Source organism: Elaeis guineensis, chromosome 3 (assembly GCF_000442705.2).
Source record: "Elaeis guineensis isolate ETL-2024a chromosome 3, EG11, whole genome shotgun sequence".
Lineage (NCBI taxonomy): Eukaryota > Viridiplantae > Streptophyta > Magnoliopsida > Arecales > Arecaceae > Elaeis > Elaeis guineensis.
In genome coordinates this window covers 125657535-125682245 of record NC_025995.2, presented here as the reverse complement: position 1 = coordinate 125682245, position 24711 = coordinate 125657535, and the positions used below count along the sequence as shown (strand labels likewise).

The 24711-nt window shown below is 39.3% G+C and overlaps 1 protein-coding gene across 1 annotated transcript; it reads left to right on the top strand.

Moving 5' to 3' along the window:
- The first annotated feature begins 6782 nt into the window (after positions 1–6782).
- LOC105040279 (uncharacterized) lies at positions 6783–24611 on the top strand. Its single transcript, XM_010916738.4, has 14 exons — positions 6783–7062; positions 7335–7495; positions 13875–13936; positions 14142–14229; positions 14325–14386; positions 14473–14566; positions 14711–15136; positions 16306–16869; positions 16989–17165; positions 17252–17356; positions 17461–17544; positions 22843–22984; positions 23081–23174; positions 23959–24611. The coding sequence occupies exons 2-14, from the start codon at positions 7397–7399 to the stop codon at positions 24095–24097; spliced, it is 2136 nt and encodes a 711-aa protein (XP_010915040.1). The 5' UTR covers positions 6783–7062; positions 7335–7396; the 3' UTR covers positions 24098–24611.
- The last annotated feature ends 100 nt before the right edge of the window (positions 24612–24711 follow it).

The following is a 24711-nucleotide window of genomic DNA, read 5'->3' as shown; positions in this document are numbered from 1 at the left end:
AGTTGGTGGTGAATGCACACTGGACTCTTCTTCACTGGACTCTTCTTCTTTCTCAATACTAGGCTCCCTCTGAACATCATTACTATGATACTCCTCCTGGGCATCAGAATTTTTTGGTGTGTATAGAATGTCACCCGGAAGAAGTAATTCTGGTGTCTTATTACAGATAGACGACTTTCATAATAAGCTTCAGTTTCTCGAAAAGTAACATCCATAGTAACAAACATTCGCCACTCAGGGGGATAATAGCACTTGTATCCCTTTTGAGTAGCAGGGTAACCAACAAAGACACATTTTAATGCTCGTGGATCTAGTTTTCCTACTGAAGGTCTATGATCGCGAGCAAAACAAACACATCCAAAGACCCTAAAGTGACTACATAATCAGTAGACCCTTTCAAACATTGTATGGGGGACTTAAACCTGAGTGTTCTTAGAGGCATATGATTGATCAAGTAAGCCGCGGTCAAGACAGTCTCACCCCACAAAAATTTAGGAACTTGCATGGTAAAAAGTAAGGATCGGGCTACTTCCAATAAGTGCCGATTTTTTCTTTCGGCAACTCCATTTTGAGCAGGAGTATCAACACAAGTGGTTTGATGAATAATTTCGTGAGTATGAAGATACGCACAGAACTCCTGATTAATATATTCTGTGCTATTTTCAGAACGTAGAATTTTAATTTTGACACCAAACTGAGTACCTACAAGTTTATGAAACTCTTTAAAGTAGTTTAAAACTCCCATCTTTTTTTCAATAAATAGACCCAAGTCACTCGATTAAAACAATCAATGAAGGTAACAAACCACCTATGGCCCATGAGAGTATTAGTACTACATGGTCCCCATACATCAGAGTGAATTAAAACAAAAGGTTTAGAACTTCTAATTTCAGATATAGGAAATACTGCTCTGGTGTGTTTAGCCAACTCACAATGATCACAAACTAACAAATTTTTATTGCATTTAGTTGATAAAGACGGAAATAAGCGACTAAGAATAGAAAAAAAATGTGACCCAGCCTACGATGATGTAACATAAGTTCTGAAGTGGCACCTTCAACAGACAATGCATACCCCGTCAAAGAAGAATTCATATTTTTCTCATCAGTTGATAGATAATAGAGTCCATTGTGCAATCTACCACCCCAAGTATCTTCCCCATTTTCAGCTCCTGAAATAGACAATGAGAAGGCCAAAAAGTGACAGAGCAATTCAAATCTCTAGTAACAGAGCTGATAGAGAGTAAATTTGTAGGAAAGGATGGAACATGCAATACTGATGATAATCTTAAACTAGGAGTACAGTCAATGGATCCTTTTCTTGAGACAGGGGTAAAGGATCCATCAGCTATTCGGACTTTGTCATGTCCTGAACATGGTGAATAGAAAATAAAACTATTAGATGCCCCTGTCATGTGACTGGATGCTCCTGAGTCTATTACCCAGGAGTTGGATATTCTGCAAGTAAATGCATGTGATAATTTATATGGAGTACCTGAGTGTGCAAAAAGAGAGGAGTCAAGATATCCATCCTGGTGGCTAGATTGTTCCAGAGTAGGTGTGGTGTTAGAAGATGATTCATACTTTTCCATCATTCGTCGGAAGATCTAATACTCTTCTGCAGATAAGCTGTGTACAGCACTCTCGGTCTCTTCAGAGAGATTGGCTTGGACAGGTCCACGAACATGATTCTGTCCTCCAGTTCTTCCACAACTACGACGACCACCACGGCCCCGACTACTACGTCCAGGCTGATTTGGGCGACCATGGAGATCCCAGCAAAATGCCTTAGTGTGCCCAGGCTTTTGACAATGAAAACATACCTTCTCACCTACCTGCTGTGGCTGTACAGTAAGAGCTGATCTTACAGAACTATTGGAGTCAGAAGTCACTCGTCGCCGTGTCTCCTCGCTTAAAATAGTAGAGAAGACTTGACCTAAACTAGGTAAAATATCTCTGGCGAGAAGCTGAACTCTGACAGATTCATATTCCGGATTCAGACCATATAGAAAGTCCTGAACCCGTTCTTCTTCTAAATATTTCTGAAATCCATCAACATCGATGGAGCATTGTGGAACAAAAGTTCTATAATGATCAGCTTCAGACCAGAGACGTTTCAACTCGGTGGCATATTCAGTGATAGATAAATCTCCCTGACGAAGCTGACGTAATTGAGAACGGATCTCAAATGCTTGAGCAGAATTCTGCTTTTGTGAGAACATTTGGGCCACTGTCTCCCAGACTTCCTGTGCAGTCTCCAGCAGTTGCATACTTCTGGCCACATTCGGTGTCATGGTATTTAGAAGAAACGCCAGAACAGCAGAGTTCTCCATTCTCCATTGAGCCATATCCTGCTCATTATTAGCAGGTTTCCTCTTTGTACCGGTGAGATATCCTCCAAACCTCATCCTTGTACAAGTAGACGAGTGCTCCTCTCCCATTGTAAATATGTCGCTGGGCCATCAAGTTTTACAGCCACTTGAAGAGCATTCAGCGATCCACTATCTCTTGACGAACCCCCTGATCGAGTGGCAACTGTAATAAGCCGATCCAGTAGACCTTCAAGATCTTGCATAGTAATTGGATTGGCCATACAGACAAAATACGAACGATAATCTCACTGGCACACTAACACACACGAATCATCGAAGACACATTATCAATGAATCACCAAACACACGAATCACCAGACACACTGTAACTGCAGGCTTCTTAAGTATCTAGCCATAAAAGTTTCTCTTTTTTCTTTTTTTTCTTCTTTTTTTTTGTTTTTTTTTTTTTTTTTGAAATAAATAAAAGGTTAAAAGAAAGAACTGTGGTTTTATTTGTTACCGACTATGTATCCATGAAGCACGGGATTGTCAAGGGTGATGCCATCACCGGTGACGCCGTCGGCAAGGAAGACGATGGCTGGTGTCGGAGATTCGGCTGTGAAGAGATTTTGGTGGAGGCGTTGGAGGAATTTCGGGGCTGCGGTGGTGAGCTGCGGATGGACTCGACGGAAGCGGAGGCTTCGGAGGGATTTCGATCGGGAAGAAAGGGGGCTGCGGTGACTGGGAAGAAGGGGGTTGCGGATGACTCGATGGAGGGCAGCTCGTGGAAGGATCGGACGGCGGCGATGGTCCGGTAGAGCACCAGGAGCGAGATGCCCCAGTCGTGGGAGGCGGTGCGGATGAGATCGATGGGTCGATAGTGGGGATGATGGGCTCGACGGAGGCGGCCGGGGAGGAAGGGAGCTGCTATGGCTGCGGTGGCAGCGATTCGCTGTGAATCAGGAGGAAGAAGGAGCGGTGGCGACGGTAGAGGCGGTATCAGCAGTGGAGGGAAGAGAAAGGTTTTAAGAAGGGGGAAAAAAATGGAAAAGAAGGGTTTTAAGAAGGGGAAGAAAAAAATGGATCAGAACCTGAGTGCTCTGATACCATGATGAAAAAGAGAAGGAGCTATTTGTTTTTTATTTTTTCTTCTTACAATCAAGAGTGCGTACAAGGATCTATAAATACAAATATGTAGACCCAAATATAGATAGGAATAACAAGAATATGCCAGAGAATAATCAAGAATATGCTAAGGAATAAATTCCTGGACTTTTAATTGGATAGTTTTTCAATTAAGTTCAATCCTTCCAATATAAAACCCTTCCAGGCCGAAATAAAACCGACATAGGAGTCATCTCCAGTGTAGTCACAAACTATAAATCCTTCGCCAGCTGAGTTATGCTAATCCTGATCCATCAAAATTAACTTTAGCTACATCATGAGGGGCAACCAAGGGACGGAGAAGCATAGAAACTGAACCAGTAGAGGTACGCCAGCGCCGTTGAGAGGAAGCAATTGGCTGGTAGCAGCACCATAAAATTCAACAATATTAGGTTGCATTTGGTGCATTATCAGACAGTGATAATCTGAATTACCTGATAATCTGAATTTCCTATAATTTAGATAGATTGTCAATAATATTGATTAATATATTTAATACATGCAAGTAATGTTGCAGTAAAATTACTGAAAATCTTGATTGACATGTTTGGTATGGCAATCAGATTACTGATAATTTAACATCAAATTTTTAAAATACTCTGAAATCAAATTTATTAAAAATCACACTCCATGCACAAAATTTTTAATTTTTTAGAATAAAAAAATAAAAATATATTATATATTATAATATATATATATTATATATTATATTATATTTTTATTTTTATTTTTATTTTTTTCCTTCCTTCTCCTTCCCCTGCATGCCACAAAACCCCAACCCCCGACTGCTCCGCCCCGGCCCCCCGACAGTCGCGTCTCCGGCATCACCCTTGGCCGTCCGCGCCACCCCCTGTACTCTCCTTTGGCCCTCTGGCGAACCCGCACCCCGCGCCCTCCGTAGCTGCCTCCATCACTGCCTTCATCCAACTGCACCGTCGGTCCCCCGCACCCCACCTCCCACTGCCATCCGGCACGGCATCGTCAGCGGCGACTGGCATCATTTGATCTCTGTCGAACCCGATCTTTTCCTTCCTCACATCAAACAAAAGAAAAAGGAGGGAAGAAAGAGACCGCCGGCTCCTTCATGTCGTATCCTCCTTCTTCTCCGCACAGTGACTGCAGGCCGTTATTCGAGAAGAGGGAGGCGACTCCAACGGCAACATCTTGACAACCGACGACGTCGGACACCACTCGCTGGCAACCCGATTAACCAAACAAACAAAAAAAGGAAAAGAGGAAAAGATCGTCGGATCCTGTCTTGACCGGTGTTTTCCCCTTGCTTTTCGATGGCTAACGATGACCAGCGGTTGGGAGACGGTAGCAGCCCACTGATTTATCGATTTTGGGACGCTGTCGGTCGGATTTGCAGAGGAGGATATCGATTTTGGCTCTCCTCTTTTCGTTGTCCATCGTGAGGAAGAAGATCGTTCGGATATTTGAAGATATTTTTATCTAAAAAAATTATTAAATATTATTAAATATATAATAATCTAAATAGTCATCACTTTCTTTAGTAATTCAGATTATCTTATGAAAGATAATTTAGATTATTAATTTAAAAAATATAATAAATATAATAATTTATTTTTTTTTTTTAAATCAACCAACATAAGCAACTGTACTCTCAGACATAATTATAGTATAGCTGATCAACAGTTATATTTAACTTCTTATGCAAGCAGTCCGTATCCCCTGAAAGTCAGCAACAAGGGTACTCCATAAAGTGTTTGGTTGCAGAACTAATTGTCCTGCTTCGTTTGCCATGAAATGTTGTCGCCTGGTTCTGAAACCTTGGAGACCTTGACTACCCATAGATTTCGGTGAACAAATAGAATTCCAAGAAACAAGGCCAAGCTTCTTCTCATCTGAGTCATGCCCCCCTCGTGACAAAAATTGCCTCTTTAATTTATCCAGCAACTTTAGCAAGTTAAACTGTTGGTGTAAGCATCAACTTATCATTTATGAATATCATATAGATCAAAAAAATTTATAAAATATTATTAAATTAAATAAAAAAATATTATGATATCAAATAATTGAATTGAAATCCGTGTATGCAAATTAAATGATATGATTAAAATATAATATTATTATATTTTTATAATTAAAATTTATTCATATATATAATCAAAAATATGAATTGATATTAAAAATTTAGATAAATATTAATTTATCATATTAATTTAAAAAAATAATTAATTTTAAAAAATAATTAAAAATATGATCTAGAATTTGCACATAATGTGCGGGCTCAAAACTAATTAGCAAGATAAAAAAGGTGGACATCATGCAGATTGTAGAAGCTTGTTCCTACCTATCTATCCGTGATAAATGCTTCCATTTTCAACTTCAAACGGCCATTGATTTTGTCAAAAAAAATATTGAAAGATATTAAAAGAATAAAAAGTTAATTACTGCACCATAATCATACGTTCATAGATTTCAACGGAGATGAATGAACCATATTGTAATGAAAAATAAGATTAAAATTTACTTCAAAAATTAAAAATTTTAGAATAAAAATATCATGCACCAAAAATTGAAGAGGTGTCGTTATAATTTTCTCTAACTAGATTTTATATGCGCCAAAGCTACAAAAACTCCCCCAACCATCTGCCCCTAAAAAGTAATAAAGAATGGAAAATAAAATAAAATTGTTAATTAACAGGTCGCATGTGAATACTGTGGAGCTTTTATGCCAAGATTATGACCCACCTAGGCAGCCAAAACGTGAGCCTGCACGCACGTTCGGTTGCAGTGACTCACGCTTTTCACGCGTACGGGAAATCTAGAATCTTGAACCCCCCGCCGACAACAGTTGTTCACGTTCCCTCCTTCCCCAGCCTGCCCCCGAGCATAACGACGAGCTGTTGGCACCTCGATGCAGGATGACAAAAGAAGCCACCGTCCATCTGCCATCGATATACCCATACGCGTACACGTGCCACGTCCAGCAACAATATTTGGAAACATATCGGTTTTCTAAGTACCATTAGCTCGTATCTCCCACCGTCATTTTGATGTTACAGCTCATCAGGTGCTTCTTTGTTACTAGACCGTCTAAGGGAAGGGCCACTGACAAGCCCAAGATTCATTGTGGACCATCTGATCCACAGATCGTGCAATGCCAGGACATTTAGGTAATCGCGCAACTTGTTTTGATGGTTATTAATAATCTGTTAATTTGTTAAATGACTTCCAATAATTGGGCCGTGGCTCATACTATCCTTGGACCGGCAACAACCCCTCGTCCACCCGTCGAAACCGGCGAGGTATATATAATGAAAAATAAGTGCTGTCATCAACCGCGGAGAAGGGGAGCGAGAAAGCTGTTGTCTCTATCCCACCACCTTCTCTCTTTATAACCTTTTAAAGAGGAAGGGCTAAAAAAAAAAAAAGAACACACCATAGCTTTTGTCGTACAAATCTTCCTCGTCTCCAAACCCTGAGAGAGGGAAAAGGAAACCCAGAGATCTTTCGGCCAGTCCATGCAGCTTTCCGATCTTTCTTTCTTCTGCCATCGCCGCATTCGGATTTCCTAGCTCCCGTCTCTCCATCTCTGCATCCTTCGTTGGAGGTCGAACGAGGTATGAACTTCGTCGCTTGTATATCGTCTAGGGTTTCTTCGACGACGAGATGCCCTGTGGATCTTGGCGATCCATTCAGGAATTCTTGAATTGTACTTGGATATAGATGTTCTTGTTGTGTCAAATTGATTGTCTGCATATATATATATATATATATATAATTTTTTTTTTCTTTTTCTTTTGCTGTTTCTTTGATGATCTGAATGGCATTAATGGACTAGTTTCTTGGTTCCTGAATTTAAGGTTCTTTTACATTTATTTTCCTATTTTAGAACCGGATCTCGACGCTGATTAGGAAAGTTAGAGGGAGCGACGGGAAAATTCTGAGGAGAAAATGGCTAACCGGATGAAAGAGGACGAGAAGAACGAGAAGATAATCCGAGGGTTGTTGAAGCTTCCTGCAAACCGGAGATGCATCAATTGCAATAATCTGGTATTTCTTATTTTCTTTTGTTAATCCATCTTCTACGTAAGATTCCTCAAGTTGATGCATTGTTCTTGAAAAATAGAACAAAAACGTAATCTTAACATGCAAACAAATGCAGGATTGTAGGGCAAAAAGACTTTGATAATCGCAGAGATTGTTATATACGTGACTGGCTGATTGGTAGGGATTGAAGGAATAGACACGTTTTTTTTTTTTTTTTTTTTTTTTGAAGAAATAGACACGTATATAATTGGGAATTCTTTGCTTCTTTCATGTTTTGTAAGCCACGTGATGTTCTGGTGATTGACAGATTTGAGGTGGGATGTTAAGATTGAAAACCTAGCCTAAAGCTCTCTAGCAATGCTTCATGATTTTATAAATCATTAGCTATGGGGAAAATGCTACAAGCTGCTGCTCATTTACCTAATAGTTTCTCGGCCACTGGCATGACATGTAATGATTCGAAAACCCTTGTGAATTACACCAACCTTGTTGAACGGCATGCGGAACAGATGGATAAAAAAGCAGCACATCAGAGCATTTATCATTAGTGTTTTAAGGGGGCTTGACATTACCTATTATGGCCAACATAGATTAGTTGGAAAATTCTCAGCAATAAATTAGTTTGAAAAGTTTCGCTAATTTCAACAAGTTTCTAAAATTTGCTTAACCGGCTACTCTAGAAGCAAGAAAGCTTGGGTGGCTACCACATGGAGCACTTACTGAACTAGTAATTAATGCAAAGGTAAAATAGCAATTTTAGTTGCATTAACCATACATTGAAGTTTCTGGCTGTGGAGTTTGCTTGTAATTGAGAAGAGTGGATAGTGCATGAGAGAAAATAAGAAATTGTAGAAAAATTAATGATTTGATCTGTATTTCCTTATAATCCTTTTTCTTTTCCAAAAAAAATGGCACATTGAGCTGTTTTTCTTTTTCCAGCATTTAGGGATGATCATGTTCAAAATAATGTCAAAAATCAGCAGTTTAGTAATGCATGGTCAAATGTTCTAGATAGTGGTGTTAACATGGTGGGCCTCTAGCTAGATTTTACCCTATTATGGCCTGGTATTTTAACTAAAAAAAATATTTCTATACTCTAACATAGCCTATTGGTGGCCTTACGTATGGGAAACTTGGATAATTTAATGAAGCACCAACACTTGTTATCGACTTTCAGAATTACTCATAAATCTTGATATAATTTTAATTCATCCAAGACTATGGTGATTGGTCATAGTGGGAAATGTTTCGAAATTTTGTTTTAATGTTTTACAATCCTATTTTGAATGAGTTTAGTGTGGATTGATCTGGCTTACCTATGCTAGTTACATGGTGGTCAGCTATAGATGTTGAAAAATTAAGTGTTATTGCAGAAACTTTAGGTTAATAGCAAGGTTTACAATCTCGATACTGGATCCCATACTGATATTATGTTGATACAGTGTACGTATACCTAGTACGAGATTCAGTTTAATGTATCAAGACTCGATACACATCCTATTCTAAGTTTCATTCTGATACCAGTATTGTACGGTGCATCTAGTGCCAGGCAGTATGCATTGGTCTAACGAATCTTGGTTAATAGTACTAGTTTTGGTACCTATATTGGTACTTAGGTGGTATTGTGTCTGTAAGGTTCAGTTCTTGATACTAATACTCAGTATATGGGGCACACCAGGCATTGATTTACTACTGGTACGAGTCAGTATGCCAGGTATGGACAACTACGGTTTGGTCTTACAAACCATGCAGAAACCTAAGGCGGACTCTTATTGGTATTTGGAGTTCTTTCATTATCCATTTTGACCCATCATGCTCTTGTGAGACCTCTATCACTATAGATGAGATTGCAATTCATGTGCCTTGATTGTGGTCCTTCTTTTGGTCTTCTATTGCCTCTTCTGTAGCCTTTTCATATACATTGAATTTGCCTGGGCTATTTCAACAAAAATCTTCAATTAGCATTAGATTGAATTAAAGTTGATAATCTTTGGTGGTTAAGTTGCTAAAATGATTATTTGAGTACAAATGCACTCCTAGATATGGAATCTTGCTTTGTGTTGGTATTTTTTTGAGAAATTTTACTTTGTACCATACAACATTTCAAAAGACAACGGAACAAGTGTTTCAAGTTTCAACCCTCCTTCCCTCTTTTCTCCCACTATTTTTAGGCATCCTTTTGTACCAATGATACTGAGGCAATTCAGAATTCTGAAAATTCGGACACGCTGTCAAATACTTGAACATGCTCAAGGATGGCACGACACTATCATGCCTTGAAAATTGAATGTCTTGCTTATATTAGCATATTATAAGACACTTTAGTAAACCTACGATTCATCTTCTGATTTCAAGAGGCGAGATTGACATGAAGTGTATCACCAACCCAATGGACTATTTGAAAAATAAACAAATATTATGCCATACAATAACAATTCTGCTTCTATTTTTGGGGGTTGAAATGTTGGTCATTTTGGCAGATGGAACTTGTTTCAATGTCTAAGTCACACTCATCATGGGATAGAAATCAAAGAAAGGAGGATAAGAAAATGATAAGGAAAAAGAGAAGGCAGTTTAATCATGACAACCAAAAGTTTCTTGGCAATCATTATCTGGTCCACAATTTCATGTTAACTGCAATAAATCCCGAACCTTATGAAAACTTCCAGAGGGTGTTTGGTTCGCGATCGAAATCAGAATCGGAATGAGAATCGGAATAGATTGGAATCGGAATGGAAATGGCCTAATCCCCCAAAGCGTTTGGTTCGTGTCTGGAATTGGAGTCGGAATGGATGATTCCCATTGTTATTGTTTGATTCATATAAAGATAGGAATCGGAGTCAACTCAAATTTTTATTTTTATTTTTAACTAAATTTTTAAAAATTAATTATTTTAAACATTGATATTAAATAAAAATTAAATATAACAATAATATCTTTAAATTTTTTTAAAAAAAATATCATTAAGAAAAATGTTCATAGCAAAATTAAGCAATCGCCATGAGATATGAAGAATAGATCATATTGAGTATCATTATAAAACATAAATGCATACTTTAAACATCATCGTGTTCATCAGAGTGGCAACAGGAGAAGAAAGATAAGAACTGAAGGCCATAGAGATATTTTATCAAACGTTCATTGTGCATTAAGCAAGTTCACGCCCAACTTTGCCGAAGAGTAGAGGAAAGATAGAGCACCTCTTCCCATCCCATCCTTCTTTGCCCAATGTCCTTATGGACGGGATCGCAGCTTAGCCAAGGTGCCATCTCTAGCATCTCAGGAGCGATGTGCCATCCCTCCTCTTCTTCCCCCATCCGAAACCTTGGAGTCCAAGAAGATTTTGGATACTTTTTTCGACCACCCACGTCATGTCCGGCCGCGCCGCCGCATCCACCTCCACGCACCGCAGCACCACCTGGATCAGATCCTTTGCTGCCTCCACTGGGTACGAGTCCCGCAGCCTCCAATCCACCCACTGCCGCACCCTCCCTCGCCACTCTTGCTCAGAGGAGTCCTCTTTCGGGCGTATGGTCTCTCTCGCCGTCTCGATGAGGGAGATCCTGTGGACATCCTTCCCCTCCTTATCAAACCGGTACTTGAGTGGCTCGTCATCGGAGAGGAGCTCCAGAAGCACAACGCCAAGGGCGTAGACGTCGGACTGCCGCGAGATGTTCCCATTGGCGAGCAGCTCCGATGCCATGTACCCCCTGGACCCCTCGATCTTCATTCGGCCACTTGCCGTTCTTCTCATCTCTCGCTCCGCCACCTCTAGCAGCCTCTGTGATGCCTCCTCCGTCTCGTAGTCCATCGGCCACACCTGCTGCCTCCCCATTGGCGAGGAAGGGGGCTAGGAGGATGTCATGCTCAAACTAGATCCGACAGCAGGCGTCGGTGGCGGTGTTCTTTTGCTCGATGGAGGAGCGGGAGATGGCCTTGAGGGCAAGGGCCTCGAGGGAGAAAGAGGAGCGGACGAGGAAGATGATTTTTGTTTTTAATCTCATTCCACTGGAATGAGTTTTGACTCCATTGAGATGAGTCCGGATTTGATTATGAAAGATATGGATCATTCCTATTTCTCTCTGGAATGGGAATTGGAATGGGACTCCCCCAACCAAATAGTTGGAATGGGAGTCATTCATTCTGATTCCCATGCCAGGCCTTAATTATCCCAACTAAACACCCCTCCAATTCCTTCTTTCAATATCTCAAAATATTTTAAATTTTCTAGATTTATTTGAAATTTTTTGGTTATTTTCTTAAATTATTGTTGTTGTTACTTGCAATACCATTCTAATTGTGCAGCGATCTTACCAATATCTAGGTTCTGGAAATGCTTGGTTTTCTGCCTAGTGCCTAATGCTTACTGGCTAATTCTTTTTAACTGACACTTAAGTATTAAGCTTTCTTTCTAGAACATGGATGCAACATCTTTCCTTCATTCCCTTAATTAAGAGTGTGCCTATTTATTAGCCTTGTGCTTTACCAATGGCTACTGCAGATTTTCACCTTGAACGTGGGAGGATTTCTGTTCTATATATCCTATCAATTCTCTAGGTCTTGGTCCTGATGTTTTGCAGTGCTTTTCCCATTCAATGATCTTTTTTATCACAACAAAACTGGGTTAAAAGTCTCTTTTCTTAATTTTTGTAACAAACAACTGAACAAGGATAACTTCATTTGAGAAAACCTTGGGCATAAGTTAGAAGCAATTAGGTAGCATTTCTCCAACTAGTTTTTTTCCGGGCATCAAGGGTCTCTCCCATCCCTCTCTTTGCCACCCAAAACCTTACATTTATATCTTCTATCTTTTACTATATATGGTCGGAACATTGGAGCATCCATTGCATACTTATATGTCAGTTGAACATTATATGTTTTCCTCGCATGATTAGCATGTGAGAAAGGAAATATAATCTCGTTTAATATGGTTTCTTTCTAGAATCCCAATGCAGAAATCTCAGCGATATTCTTAAAAATATGGATGCAATATAAATCTCTCAAATCCCTGTTTAGGTAGAAAGTAGTCAAATATCAACCATTTTTTTCCTTCTCTCTTCTCTTAAAAAATCTGCATTTTTAGAATTAACCCCCAACAAAAAAAAAATTTCAAAGCCGTTTCATGATCTAGTTTGCTATATTAATGGAATACTTGCATGCTACTCCATGACTCTTTTACTCCGCTTTTGTTGGAGCGTCATGCTTCCTCTTTGTATCTGGCATTTCTGCCAGTTCTTTCTTTCCAATTATGTCCTTTTTATTTGTAGAAGACCAATAAATGCACTCATCATTTATTCCTCTTCCTTTGAAACAATGTCTCTTAGGCAAGAATATCTAATTGAACCATAATATGAAGCCACTAGTTGTGATATGTCAAATCTTGACTGTGACCTTAGATTAATGTACCATGTGATCACATGCGATGGATTGCAGCCATCTTTAGAACTATGTGGTACATCATTCGCATATATAAAGCAAATGGTGGTAAATCATGTGTTTGTAATGGGTCCATTATTCACTCCTTTCATACTTTATTTTGTCATATTCATCCGTGCCAAATGCTGTTAATGAAAAATAGAAGGGTATGTGGATGGCAGTGTTACTTATTCCAGTTGTTTTACAGTTTCCTAGAATATTGTAATTCAGGAGCTTACAGTAGTCCATCAACTTGCTTTCAGTTCAAATCATCACATTTGCTCTAAAATTACTTGTTTCACTTGACTAGAATCGTGTTGGTTTCTTTATGCATTGAATACATCAAAGTTGTATCATTTTTAAGGGGATTATTGGATGGTAGTGGTCTAAACTGTGGATATGATGCTTTATTAAATTCAAAAACTTATTATCATTCTTTTACCTTATCAATGCTCCCTTTTTGGGGGGGCATGAAGCCTTTTAGATTCACACTTTCAGGACAACCTGCACTTATGTTCAGAAGGGGACAATATCCTGAGGGGGAATTTGGTATGGGTTGTGCCTGCCAATGAATTTGGTGCAGATAAAAGACAGTCTATAAATTACTTTTGAGGGAGAAACAATTTGTAGCTTGTATAATGGAAAAAAGGGAAAAACTAGAGTAAGTGGAAAAGCATCCAAGACTTGTCGTAACTAAAACCAGAACCTCCACTGCTCTTTTGCATCATACAATTTTCAAGTTTTAGATTGCTTTAATTACAAAAGCATGACATTTATATCCCTTGGACATGGACAAAAAGGATTTGCTTCCTATTTCTTCTTTTTTCCTTTTGTGCTTTCACTTAAGCTGGATCTATCCATTGTATTAGTTCCTTGACTTCACAGTTTTGTTGCAGAAATCTGTTACTAGAAGTTTAAATAAGTATATTATCAAATAATAACTCTGCTAGCATGCATATGTGAACAGGGACCTCAATATGTGTGTACAAATTTCTGGACCTTCATTTGTACGAACTGCAGTGGAGTACAGTGAGTATTTGTTTGGTTTTTCATTATGAATTTTCATTTTCTTCTTTGAAATATTCAGTATGTTTACATACTATATGTTGTATATTGTTTATGACACCTATCCCGACAGAATCTGATCAAGGGTTGATAGATAATTAAAGGTTCCCTGCAGAATATTAGCTAGAATGTTATCTTCATTGTTAATTTGACATTATCTAATTGCCAGCCGGGAGTTCACTCACCGTGTAAAATCAATATCAATGGCTAAATTTACTTCACAAGAAGTTAATGCCCTTCAAGAAGCAGGAAATGAGGTAGTCCTGTGCTTTTCCCCCTCTCTTTTCCCAAGTTTATTTAATCACCTCAAATTCTTGTTTGACATTATTGGATGGCTTACTCTTACTTCCAGCATGCTAGGGGAGTTTATTTCAAGGAGTGGGATCCACATCGACATTCATTTCCTGATAGCAGGTTATCAGTTATCACTGGTTCGAAGATTTGGCTTTTTAATATTTTTTAAATGGTTAAATTAAATCTCCTTTTTTTACCATTTTCAGTAATATTGATAGACTTAGGGACTTCATTAAGCATGTCTATGTGGATCGGAGATTTACTGGGGAAAGAAATGTTGACAAGCCTCCAAGGACAAAAGTAATCTTTGAATGCTTCACAATTGAATTTAAAAGTTTCCTTCTGTTTAGCACAATAGCAATAATGTGATTAAACTTGCTGCATGGCTTTTGTTGCATCGTTGAATATTTTTTCAAACATGGTTTATATATGTGCATCTTGTAGGGTGTTAGGGAGGATTATAATGAAAACAGAAAGATGGAATCATATCTCAATGATTCAAGAAGCCCACCATATGATCTAGGACGAAATGGTGACAGAAATTTGAGATATAGTTATGGAGAACAAAGTCCTGGATGCGATCGAAGCGATCACAGAAGAAGTTCTGCTCATTTTGAGGTGGTAGATGATAGGCTTCGAGATGACAGATTTGGAAATCGAAACCAAAACCGGAGAGTTGAAGACCGACGGCTTCCAGATGCACCAAAGTCAGAGGGAAGGTCACCAAACCATCAGAAAGATGTCAATGTGACAAATCCCCCAACGATATGCCCTATAAAGGATGTTCTAGGTGAAGATATGCCAGCACTTGGGGTTGGTGACCCACCAAAATCAAATGGGGCCAGTCATGATAATTCTGCACAGACACAGGTAGAACTGTAACCAATTTACATAGTTGATCTGCTGCTTGTGCATAAGTGGTAACATCTTGTTTCAGCATTCTGCTTATCTTTTCGTTCAAATTATTTTAGCAGAAATTGGTACCAAGCATGTTACTCCTGCAGTACAGGCTTTTAGTTACTTTGTAAAGTTCTTGCTCAATGTCTGAAATAGATATAACAAATCCATGTATGGTACATGAATATATTAAACAGACCTTGAAGAAAGTTTGTAACAGAGATACGAGCATCTTACAGCATGAGATATGAGTTAAATGAAATGCCAGCATTAATTTCTTTGGAGTGTCACTAACAATTAAGATGATCATTGTTTTGAATGGTAAGGACTGAAGTAGTGAAATAAAAAGATCACTGTTGCATATGGTTGTCTAAGGTATCGCTAACTCACACATACAATTCCAGCCTCTAATATATCATATTCCGCATGTCTTACCAAACATGCATTAGCATGCACAATCTTTGTTACTATAATCATGACATAGATGCTTGATTCGATATGTCAGGTGTTGGCTTCAGAAATCTTTCATTGTCATTCTTATCAAATGGCAGGTCCTTGATCAACACAAAACTCTTAAATATTCTCCAGAGATTTTGTAAATGTTTTTGTAAACTCCCATCAGCTCATCCAATCCCTTAATATAAGTCCAAGGTCTTATGCCAACTGAGCATCCTCTGGTTTTTGTGACAAGCCTTATCTTGGTTCCTGAATCCATCTTAAAATCATGAATTGTAACTCACAAAAATTTTCCATCTTCACAGGTTGGTAATAACCAACTAAAATGCTCTGCATCTTTTATCTTATAATCATCAATTCTCACAGTCATCTCTATATGTAATTTAGACATCCTATCCACAAAGAGGTTATCTCCATTTTGGTTGTTTCTAGGTTCCTTCTTCATTGTCAATATATTCTAGTTCTTTAACTCTGTGACATACAATTATAATAAAAATGATAACCTGCTATTTGGACCGGTTTTTGTTGTTAAGAACTTAAGATCCATGGGTTTTGTAGTCCATTCTTTTGTTTTCCCAAGTTGTCAGCTGTAACCATATTGCCCTCTCTAAAAACATGATGTTGTGTTCCTCCTGGAAAGTCTTTAAATTTGAGTGCTGATGCTTTAGAAGTATCATATATTCCAGAGGACCTCATCATCAAGTAGCCCAGGATCCACTGATGGAAATTCGGTGCAATTGAAGAGGGCAAACTCTGGAAATTTGATTGCTTTTAGTGCTGATCCTCTGCCTTCTGCTGCTGAAGCACCGCAACAAGCTGTTCCTCAAGAAATGGCGTCTCCTTCAGCTGGTGGTGGAGATTGGGCATCTTTTGATGTCACTGGCCAGCAGAAAGCACCTCAAGCGGTTGCAAATGTCAATACTCTGGAATCTGCATTAGCCCAATTATCAATTCCTGAATCTGCATCAGTAGGCACTTTTGATGTCATTGGCCAGGAGAAAGCACCTCAGGTGGTAGCAAATGCCCATACTCTGGAATCTGCATTAGCCCAATTATCAATTCCTGAATCTGCATCAGTAGGCAATATGTCAATTTTGCCTGTTTCTGGTGTTGACTTCTCTCCAAAAGCCCAGGACAGAGGGCATTTGCCCATGATGCAACGACAACAGCCTTTGCTATTTTCTGTTGCTGGCAGTCAGTCTATTAATCAACCATCTAGCCTATCTGCTGTTGGATATCCAAACAACCAGGTAAACTTATTTATTTTGTGCCAGATATATATTATGCATGCATGTGTTTATTTATAATGCAAGATATTTACTAGGTTACTTCTTTTGCATCTTTTCTTTTATTTATTTATTTTTTCCAGACATGGAGTTCATCACCAGCACCAAGCATGCCTGGATCTTTGTCTGCCCCAGCTGATGCGCCAGCTGGACATCTATCTCAAATAGTCATAAAACCGCCTCAAGAAACAAGTGCTGGAGTTCCATCAGAACCCTCTTCTGCAGATAATAAAACCAGTGGAAGGAAAGAACTTCCAGAGGTTGTCACTATTAAGATGTCTTGTCATGGGCACATGTTTCATGTTATTATTACCTATCATTACTTATAAATGTTAAACATATACAGGATCTTTTCACTTCGCTTTTTTCAACAGCACCTTTATCAGCTTCAGGCTGTCTAAGAGGTCCCCAGCTCGGCATGGGGTATGGAATGCAATATCCCACTGGAACGGTATGTACATGGATTTTCTGTATTTCCTTACAGATATCACTAATATGTACATGGTGTTCGCCTTTCTTGTGAAGCTGACTTGCACTTAAATTTTTCCCTTTCAGATAGAGCCAGCATATCCTCAGTCAGCGAAATCAGCAAACCCATTTGATCTCACCAATGAGCTAGCTCCACTTAATGCTCCCATGGTATGCAAGTTCATCTTGGTACAAAAGTTGAATATAAGATTTGATGCCAATAAATGGTCAAAAAACCCTCAGACAAAGAGGTTCATGTTGCGCACTTTAAAACTGCTAGCCCACCGAAATTTGTGCACAATTTTGAACAACTTTTTGTTTGATTGTAACCATGTGGCAGATAGGATGAAGATGACATGCTTTAATCTCTGATTAAGGATGAAGTTAAAAACTGGGTTCTAAGAGTAGATGCTCTTCCTAGAGGCATGTATGGAGTGCAAAAGTTTAAGGTCATTTTGATAGGCTAGAAGTGTGGCCTTTTTTTCTTACAACTGGCAATATTGGCTTGTGAAAGGTTTTGGAGAAACTTTGGGTGGGTAGAGGAATTACTAAAGAAGATTGATTTCATTGGGTAACTTTCATTTTTAGAGGTGTTTTGATATCAGACGGAGGGCAATCAGGGTTGTGTAGGGCTGTTCTTCCTGCAAATGATATGCAAGTCTTTTCTTAGGAGGATTGATCTCTTTTTAAAGGTCTCTTCTTTTTGAAATTTTACTTCTTGGTGCACCACGAGGTTGGGATTTATGAAGATTGGGATGCATAGGTACCAACCTGTAGACTTTGGTGGTCTCCTGGATGCCACTTTGCCTAGTTCCCACCACCTAGGCTTGCCCTAAGAGTGAGTCAGCTGCCTTGCTGGTGCTGAAGTGCCCAGACTAGGTTTAGGCGGGTTGAATTTTGGCCATCTTTTATGGCTGTTAGGTATTAGATTGTGTGGTAGGTTGAAGCCTTGAAGGTATTTTCACATCAGCTGAAGAGTATAACATTCAGCACCAAGGTTCGCAGTCTCGGTACCGAACCCCATATCAGTAAAATTCTACTTAATGTTGGTATGCGGTTCGATACAATATGGTAATGTCAGTACGCTCTGAGATGGCGTACCGGTACGAAACTGCTATGGTACGGTACGGGTGGTACGGGGCACTATGGGGCAGCACAATATTCCATGTTCAGCACCTTTTCCTTTTAATGTCCAAACACCTCTGTTCTAAATTTCAGATTAATTGTTGTTTAGTTGTTTATTTCCAAGTTTGTGTTGATTATTCATCACATGGTCGAGTTACTTGTATTAAATTTAAATTTTTAACCATTTAATTTCCAAACAATTTGCAGTGTTGTTTAATTTGCAAGGAAAACTTGTTCCTTTTTGGTTAACATGTTATTATTGCAATAAAGTAGGTGCTCAATTGATAAGTATTTTTCTGGCATATTTTTATTTTTTTTCATTTGTTCTATTTATTGACAAATTTGTATATGTATGTATGCAAGTAGATATTCATGTATGTATCCAGTTATGTTTGTACACATGTACATGAAATATATAGATTGTCTAGGCTGGTTGAGAAATTAGGCATGTCAGATGGCAGATTATAATCATCAGTACCATTTCCTTTGGTTTCTTTTTGATATCATGATCATAGAATCTCTATGAATATAGATCATCTAGTCATAACCACTGAAACTTTTAAAAAAGGAATCAACTTATAGCAGCTCATGTAGTCTGATGGTTAATCTGAAGAGAGTATATTGCTCAAGTCTTCAGGCTAAAGCTCAGCATTCAAAGTATTGCACTTTTCTCCCAGTGGCGAATAGAAATGGAGTTACTGTTCTTGAAACTTGAACTGTTACAGTAAACAAGAATAAGCAGGGAAGTCCATTGGTGTTATGCTGATTCTAATTTATGTTGGTGTCAAAGAATAAGGGATTTTCCATTGCGTTATGTGTTACATTGTACTGTACCAGTACAAGAAACTTATATTTTTAAGGATAATATGTTAGACCTTTCAGCCAATCTGACCTCTCTTGAACCCAAAGGTTTAATAAATATGTCACCACAATTTTTAAGAACAGGTATTTTTCAGGGTTTCTATCATTCGAGCTCAATTATTGGGATTTGCATATTTCTTGGCTCCTGATCAGTTGCACATTATCTTGAGATAAACTATGCTTGTAATGAAATTTTGACAGCTTTGTATATTTCTTGCTTGGTAAATGTTAAGCGCGGAGGTGGATGTATATTCATCTTGGCTATCAAGAAAAATTTATTGTAATATAGGTTCCTCCAGTAAGAGGGTGGGCCCTGGTGCAACGATAAGGTTGCTCCATTGTAACCTGGGTGTCACATAGAAGCAGCTTTTCCACATGCATGGTTAAAGCTGTGTATCTGACCCTTGCTAGACTCTACAGTGGCACAAGCCTCATACAATGGATGTCCTTTTTATTGGTTCCTTCAATACCGAGGTCTCTCTGACTGTCTTAGGCTTCTAGAAAATAAGTTATCATTAGGGCTGGAAGTAGGCTTGTGTTGGCCCGAGGCCCATCGGGCTGGACCGACTTCGGGCTCAGTCCGAAACAATTCAGATCAGACTTGGGCCTGAATATAGAGGCCGTTTTTCTTTCGTACCAAGTTTGGGCCTATCTTTGATCCGGCTCGAGCTCAAGCCCGAATTTTAGCTCCATTAAACTCGATCCCAAATAGATTCAGCCATTTTTGTTGGGCCGAGTTAATTAGCCATCTAAGTTGGCCCGATCAAGCCTGATAAATTTTCTGTTCTGTTCCTCCATCCGAATAACATGCCATGTTACCCCTTGTATTTCACAAATTCCCGATTGCATGCCATCCACCGTGCATATGCTCCGCGATTTGCTCTGGTTCACGCGGACCTAGTGCTGATGGAGGGGACGATGCAGGGGGTGGGGGTGTGCGGAGCCACACCACGAGCAGCAGGGGAGGGGGAAAAAGGGTAGCAGATGGGGTGCCGGTGGAGGGGACGGACCACTGGGGGGCGTGGGGGATAGCGGAGTAGCGATGGGTGGGCGCTACGGTGTGGGCAGCGGCAAGCACGTAGGGTGGGAGGAGAAGCGCGGTTGTGGATTTTTTTTTTTGGGGCTACCCAGGGGGGTGTTGAATGGGGGGAGGAGAGGGAGGTGGGGTTGGGGTGGGTTAACTTCTTTTTTTCTTTCTGATGGGGGTGGGATTTTGGAAGAATACAACCACCTCTTGTATCCATCCAAAAGAAAGAAGTTACGTGATTTCAATTGAAAGAAGATGGAGATAAAGCAGAAGGCAGCTATTGGGATCTAGAATCTTTTAATGGATGTATTGATAGCTCATGTTGTTGAATGTAAATATGCAGGTGGGATTTTGTTGATTGGTGGATGCATGAGTAAAATCGTGACATCAATCCTTGTATTTCACATGTGACCTGGTGTCGACGGAGGGGACATAGAGGAAGGGGTCGGCACGGTGGCAGTTGTCGGAGAGGGTGGGTGCTCTAATGGCAGTAGGTGGATGCGATGGTGGCCGTGCGGGTGCGGCTGGGGGCTCGGCGCCGTGCAGGCGTGGGTGGCTGTGCGGGCGTGGGTGATGACCGACGGAGGGGACATGGAGGAGGGGGTTGGCACGGCGGCGGTCGTTGGAGAGGGATGGGTGCTCTAGCGGCAGCAAGTGGATGCGACAGTGGCCGTGCAGGTGCGGCTGGGGCGATCAGTGTGGGTGGCGGCCGATGGAGTAAAAGTGGAGGGGATCAATGCTGTGTAGGGCGGGCACAGGCCTAGCTCGGGCCCGGGCTTGGGTCGGGCTTGGGCCTGTTTTTTCCCAAAATAATCAGGCCTAAGCTCGGCCCGAAGTCCGAAAAATTTTTTCGGACTGGGCTCGGGTAGGGGTATAGCCCTGCTCAGTCCGGTCCAATTCCAGCCCTAGTTATCATGTGGACAAAAGTACTGAATCCTCTCTTTTTATTCAGAATCCTATGGTGGTTACAAGACTTAGGAAATGAGCTATGGTTGGGTGGATTATAATGGTCAAAGTGGATTATAATGGTCAAAGTATTGGCATCATCCATCTGATATTTAATTAAGATCTGAAGATGTTTTATTATTGAATTCCTTTTTATTTTTCATGAGGGGATAAAAGTTATCTGCAACTTGATTATCTTTATGGAGAACCATTATAATTCCTCTTTTACATATTTGATAGTATCAAAGGGAATTCCATGCTAATTTCTCTATTGTTATTATCTTATTTACTGTATATTTGTGTTTGCAGCAATAACCTCTTTGATGCATTATACATAAATATAAATATATTTGGGCTTCCTTTATGATATGCTTATTAGAAACTCTGACATGCAAATTATTGTAGTATTCACAGATTCTGCATGCATTGCACGGTAACTGTTCTTTTTACGGGTCTTCAACTTCAACAATTCGATGTCTATTACACAACTAGTTGGGAAATTCATGGATTGTTGTACAGCATCTATTATTGACCTGAACAAAAAACTGTCAGCGAACAGTTCAATCTTCCCTTCATTCTGTTTAATTTAGTAAGCATCATTAATTATCTTGATTTCAGGAAGTATGAAACTACTTGCTAAGAGTGTGTCAATGCTATTTCATGATCGCTTTCAATTGGAATATCTACAAGACCCAAAAGAAGTCAATATTAACTGAATGGGCTGATGATTCCCAACAAGCAGCAAGTAGAATCCCATTTTGAGACACTTGCCCTTCCCAAAAGAAGTCAATATTAACTGAATGGATCTACTTCTAGTATTTTCTACTCTATATCTAGCTCACAATATCTACGGATCATTTTACAACATCTATCAATTGACCTGAATAAAAAACAATCAGTGAACACTCTGATCCTCCCATGGTTCTGCTTAATCCAGCAAGCATCATTGTTTTGCCCTGGATTCAGTGACTATTTAACTACTTGTCAATAATGTGTTTATGCCATTGTACTGTCTCTTTCAATTGGAACTCCAATTGCAAATTTGTTTTGATAAATTTGGAATACCTGCAGGCTATAATGCCACTGAAAACAACTAATTTTTAGCTGTATCTGGTGATGATTCATGTCAGGCAGTAAGTCTGTTCTCCATTTTGTCATGACGCAAGAAACATGGCCACTTAATAGAGGATAAAAATGCCCTCTCCTTATCTTCCTTTTTTCCCATCCTAAAACTTAACCCAGGTTAACTATGTCCTGCAAAACATAAGTCCTACGAAACATAAGGTCCAGTCAAATCTGACCAGATTGACCAGCTTATCTGGACTTGCAGAAGCTTGTCATTCTGAGCAAAGTTTTTTATCCAGTCAACTTAAGCTTTAAATTCTGAGAATGTTGATGTTTATTTTTCTCACATGGATTTGAATGCGTGATATATGATGCCTGAAAAAATCCACATCCCGTTACTGTCAAATATCTATGTAATCTAAATATTTCTTTTTCCTGTCATGTAGTTCCCATTTATGGCATCTCTTCAAGGGTCGGTACCAAAAATGACTGCTCCACGAAACCTACTACGCAGTTACAGCTTTGGAGCTCCTTCCCCAAGACAGATGCCATCACAGCAACCATCTTATCTATCATCTGTCTCTCCAAGTAAAGTTTTACCATATCTTCAGACTTTGCAACTATTGATATCTTAGAATAGCCTTCCTATTTGTAAATGTTGCTAATGCCATGTTCAATCCTCAGGTCTGTACATGATGCAACAGGTTCCAAGCAACATGATGCAACAGGTTCCAAGCAACATGCCTCATCATCTACCTGCCAATATGGTTCCGATGGTGTAAGTCTTTTTAACAGTATCTGTTATTTCTTTGCTTCTTTTCTTCAATAATCATTCTAGCTAATTACAAGACATGCAAAGGATTATCAAAATCTGTAGATTATCTATCCGTCAATTAAGATTGAAACGAACAAGTGCATTATCATGTCCTGATCAATATCTTCAAAATTCAGATCATCTACTTAATCAAATTGTTATATCTTTCAACTAGCCAATCGGCTGCAACTGGAAGTTGATGGCCACCTTCATTGCACTTTTGTTTGACATGATATTTGTATCACTTCAAGACTTTCATGGTCATAATTGATGATATAGCTTCTGTATAAGTTCAACTACTACCTATTTGAAACCTCAGTTACCAACCTTGTTGCATAAAACCATCTAGAGTATTAGATCCTGAAACTGAAAATGGAGCTTACTAGAATAAAAGATCAGGTTTGGGACTTTGCCACCTCAACTGCATTGCACTTTTTGTATCACTTCAAAGCTTTCCTGATCATAATTAATAGAGTAGTTATTTGAAAACTGAGTTGCTAACTTTCTTTCATAAAACGGTCTAAGGTTCAATATAAAACGTCTGATCCTGAAACTGGAAACAGAGCATAGTGAAATAAAAGATCACAATTGGGACTCGCTGACCCAATTGCATTATGCCCTCTTATCTGTATTTTTACGGACTTATAAAATACTTGTGTAAAATATTGCTTGTATAGTAACATGGGCAATTTTTCTCATGAAAAAAAAATAGCAAAGCCATGTGAACCTTTTATGTGTATCGTTGCAGACATCAAGGAATTGTAGGTCTTGGCAGTGAGGGCGCTGCTTTTGGCAGTATAGGCATTGATTATCATCCAGCTGGCCGGTACTCCCAACCGAGCACCCCAAATTCTTTTTCTCCTGCTGGAGGAAACCCTTTTGGATAGGCATGAGAAGTGAAACTATTGATTGCTACTTATGCTGGCAAAAAAAAAAAAAAAAGGTCTAAAGCATGATGGCTTAAAACCCACATGTTTCTCCAAATCCTCTGGTTGACTTCCAATATTTGGCCAGTGTGGTAAGAGGAGTTCCAGTTTTCATGTAAAACTAACATGAAGAGAAGGAAAAAGGGCAAATATTTTCTGATTGAAAGATCGGGAGCATCGAGCAGGCTACTGATATTCATTTTTCAGTCCTCATTTAGTATAAATTATTGTTGTTATGAGATAGCGTCATGCAAAATTCAGAGCTGTGCTGTTTCAATTTACAGTTTGTAGTCATTATGGGTCCTCGTCTGTTCTGCCCTTTTTTTTTAATTTCTTATGCTGTTTCCTTTTCCATATGTATTGCCTGAGTCTGTGAAGGGGCTATGTAATATTATGCCGGTAGAGTTGACTTATGTGTAAATGGAAAATCATCTTTGAATATTCGAGTTAGCTCTGTATCAGAATATTTAAGTAATATTCTGCTACCTTTTAGTCCTAAATCTGATTTTGCTGAAAATGAACATTTCCGGGGCACTGCTTTATCTTGATTACCCAGTGCTGCACGTGATGATGTT

Excerpts from the sequence above, each read along its gene's own strand:
- LOC105040279 (XM_010916738.4), top strand. The coding sequence starts at position 7,397 with ATGGCTAACCGGATGAAAGAGGACGAGAAGAACGAGAAGATAATCCGA. Across the intron at positions 7,496-13,874 it reads GCATCAATTGCAATAATCTG|GGACCTCAATATGTGTGTAC; the intron begins GTATTTCTTATT and ends ATATGTGAACAG. Across the intron at positions 13,937-14,141 it reads ACGAACTGCAGTGGAGTACA|CCGGGAGTTCACTCACCGTG; the intron begins GTGAGTATTTGT and ends TCTAATTGCCAG.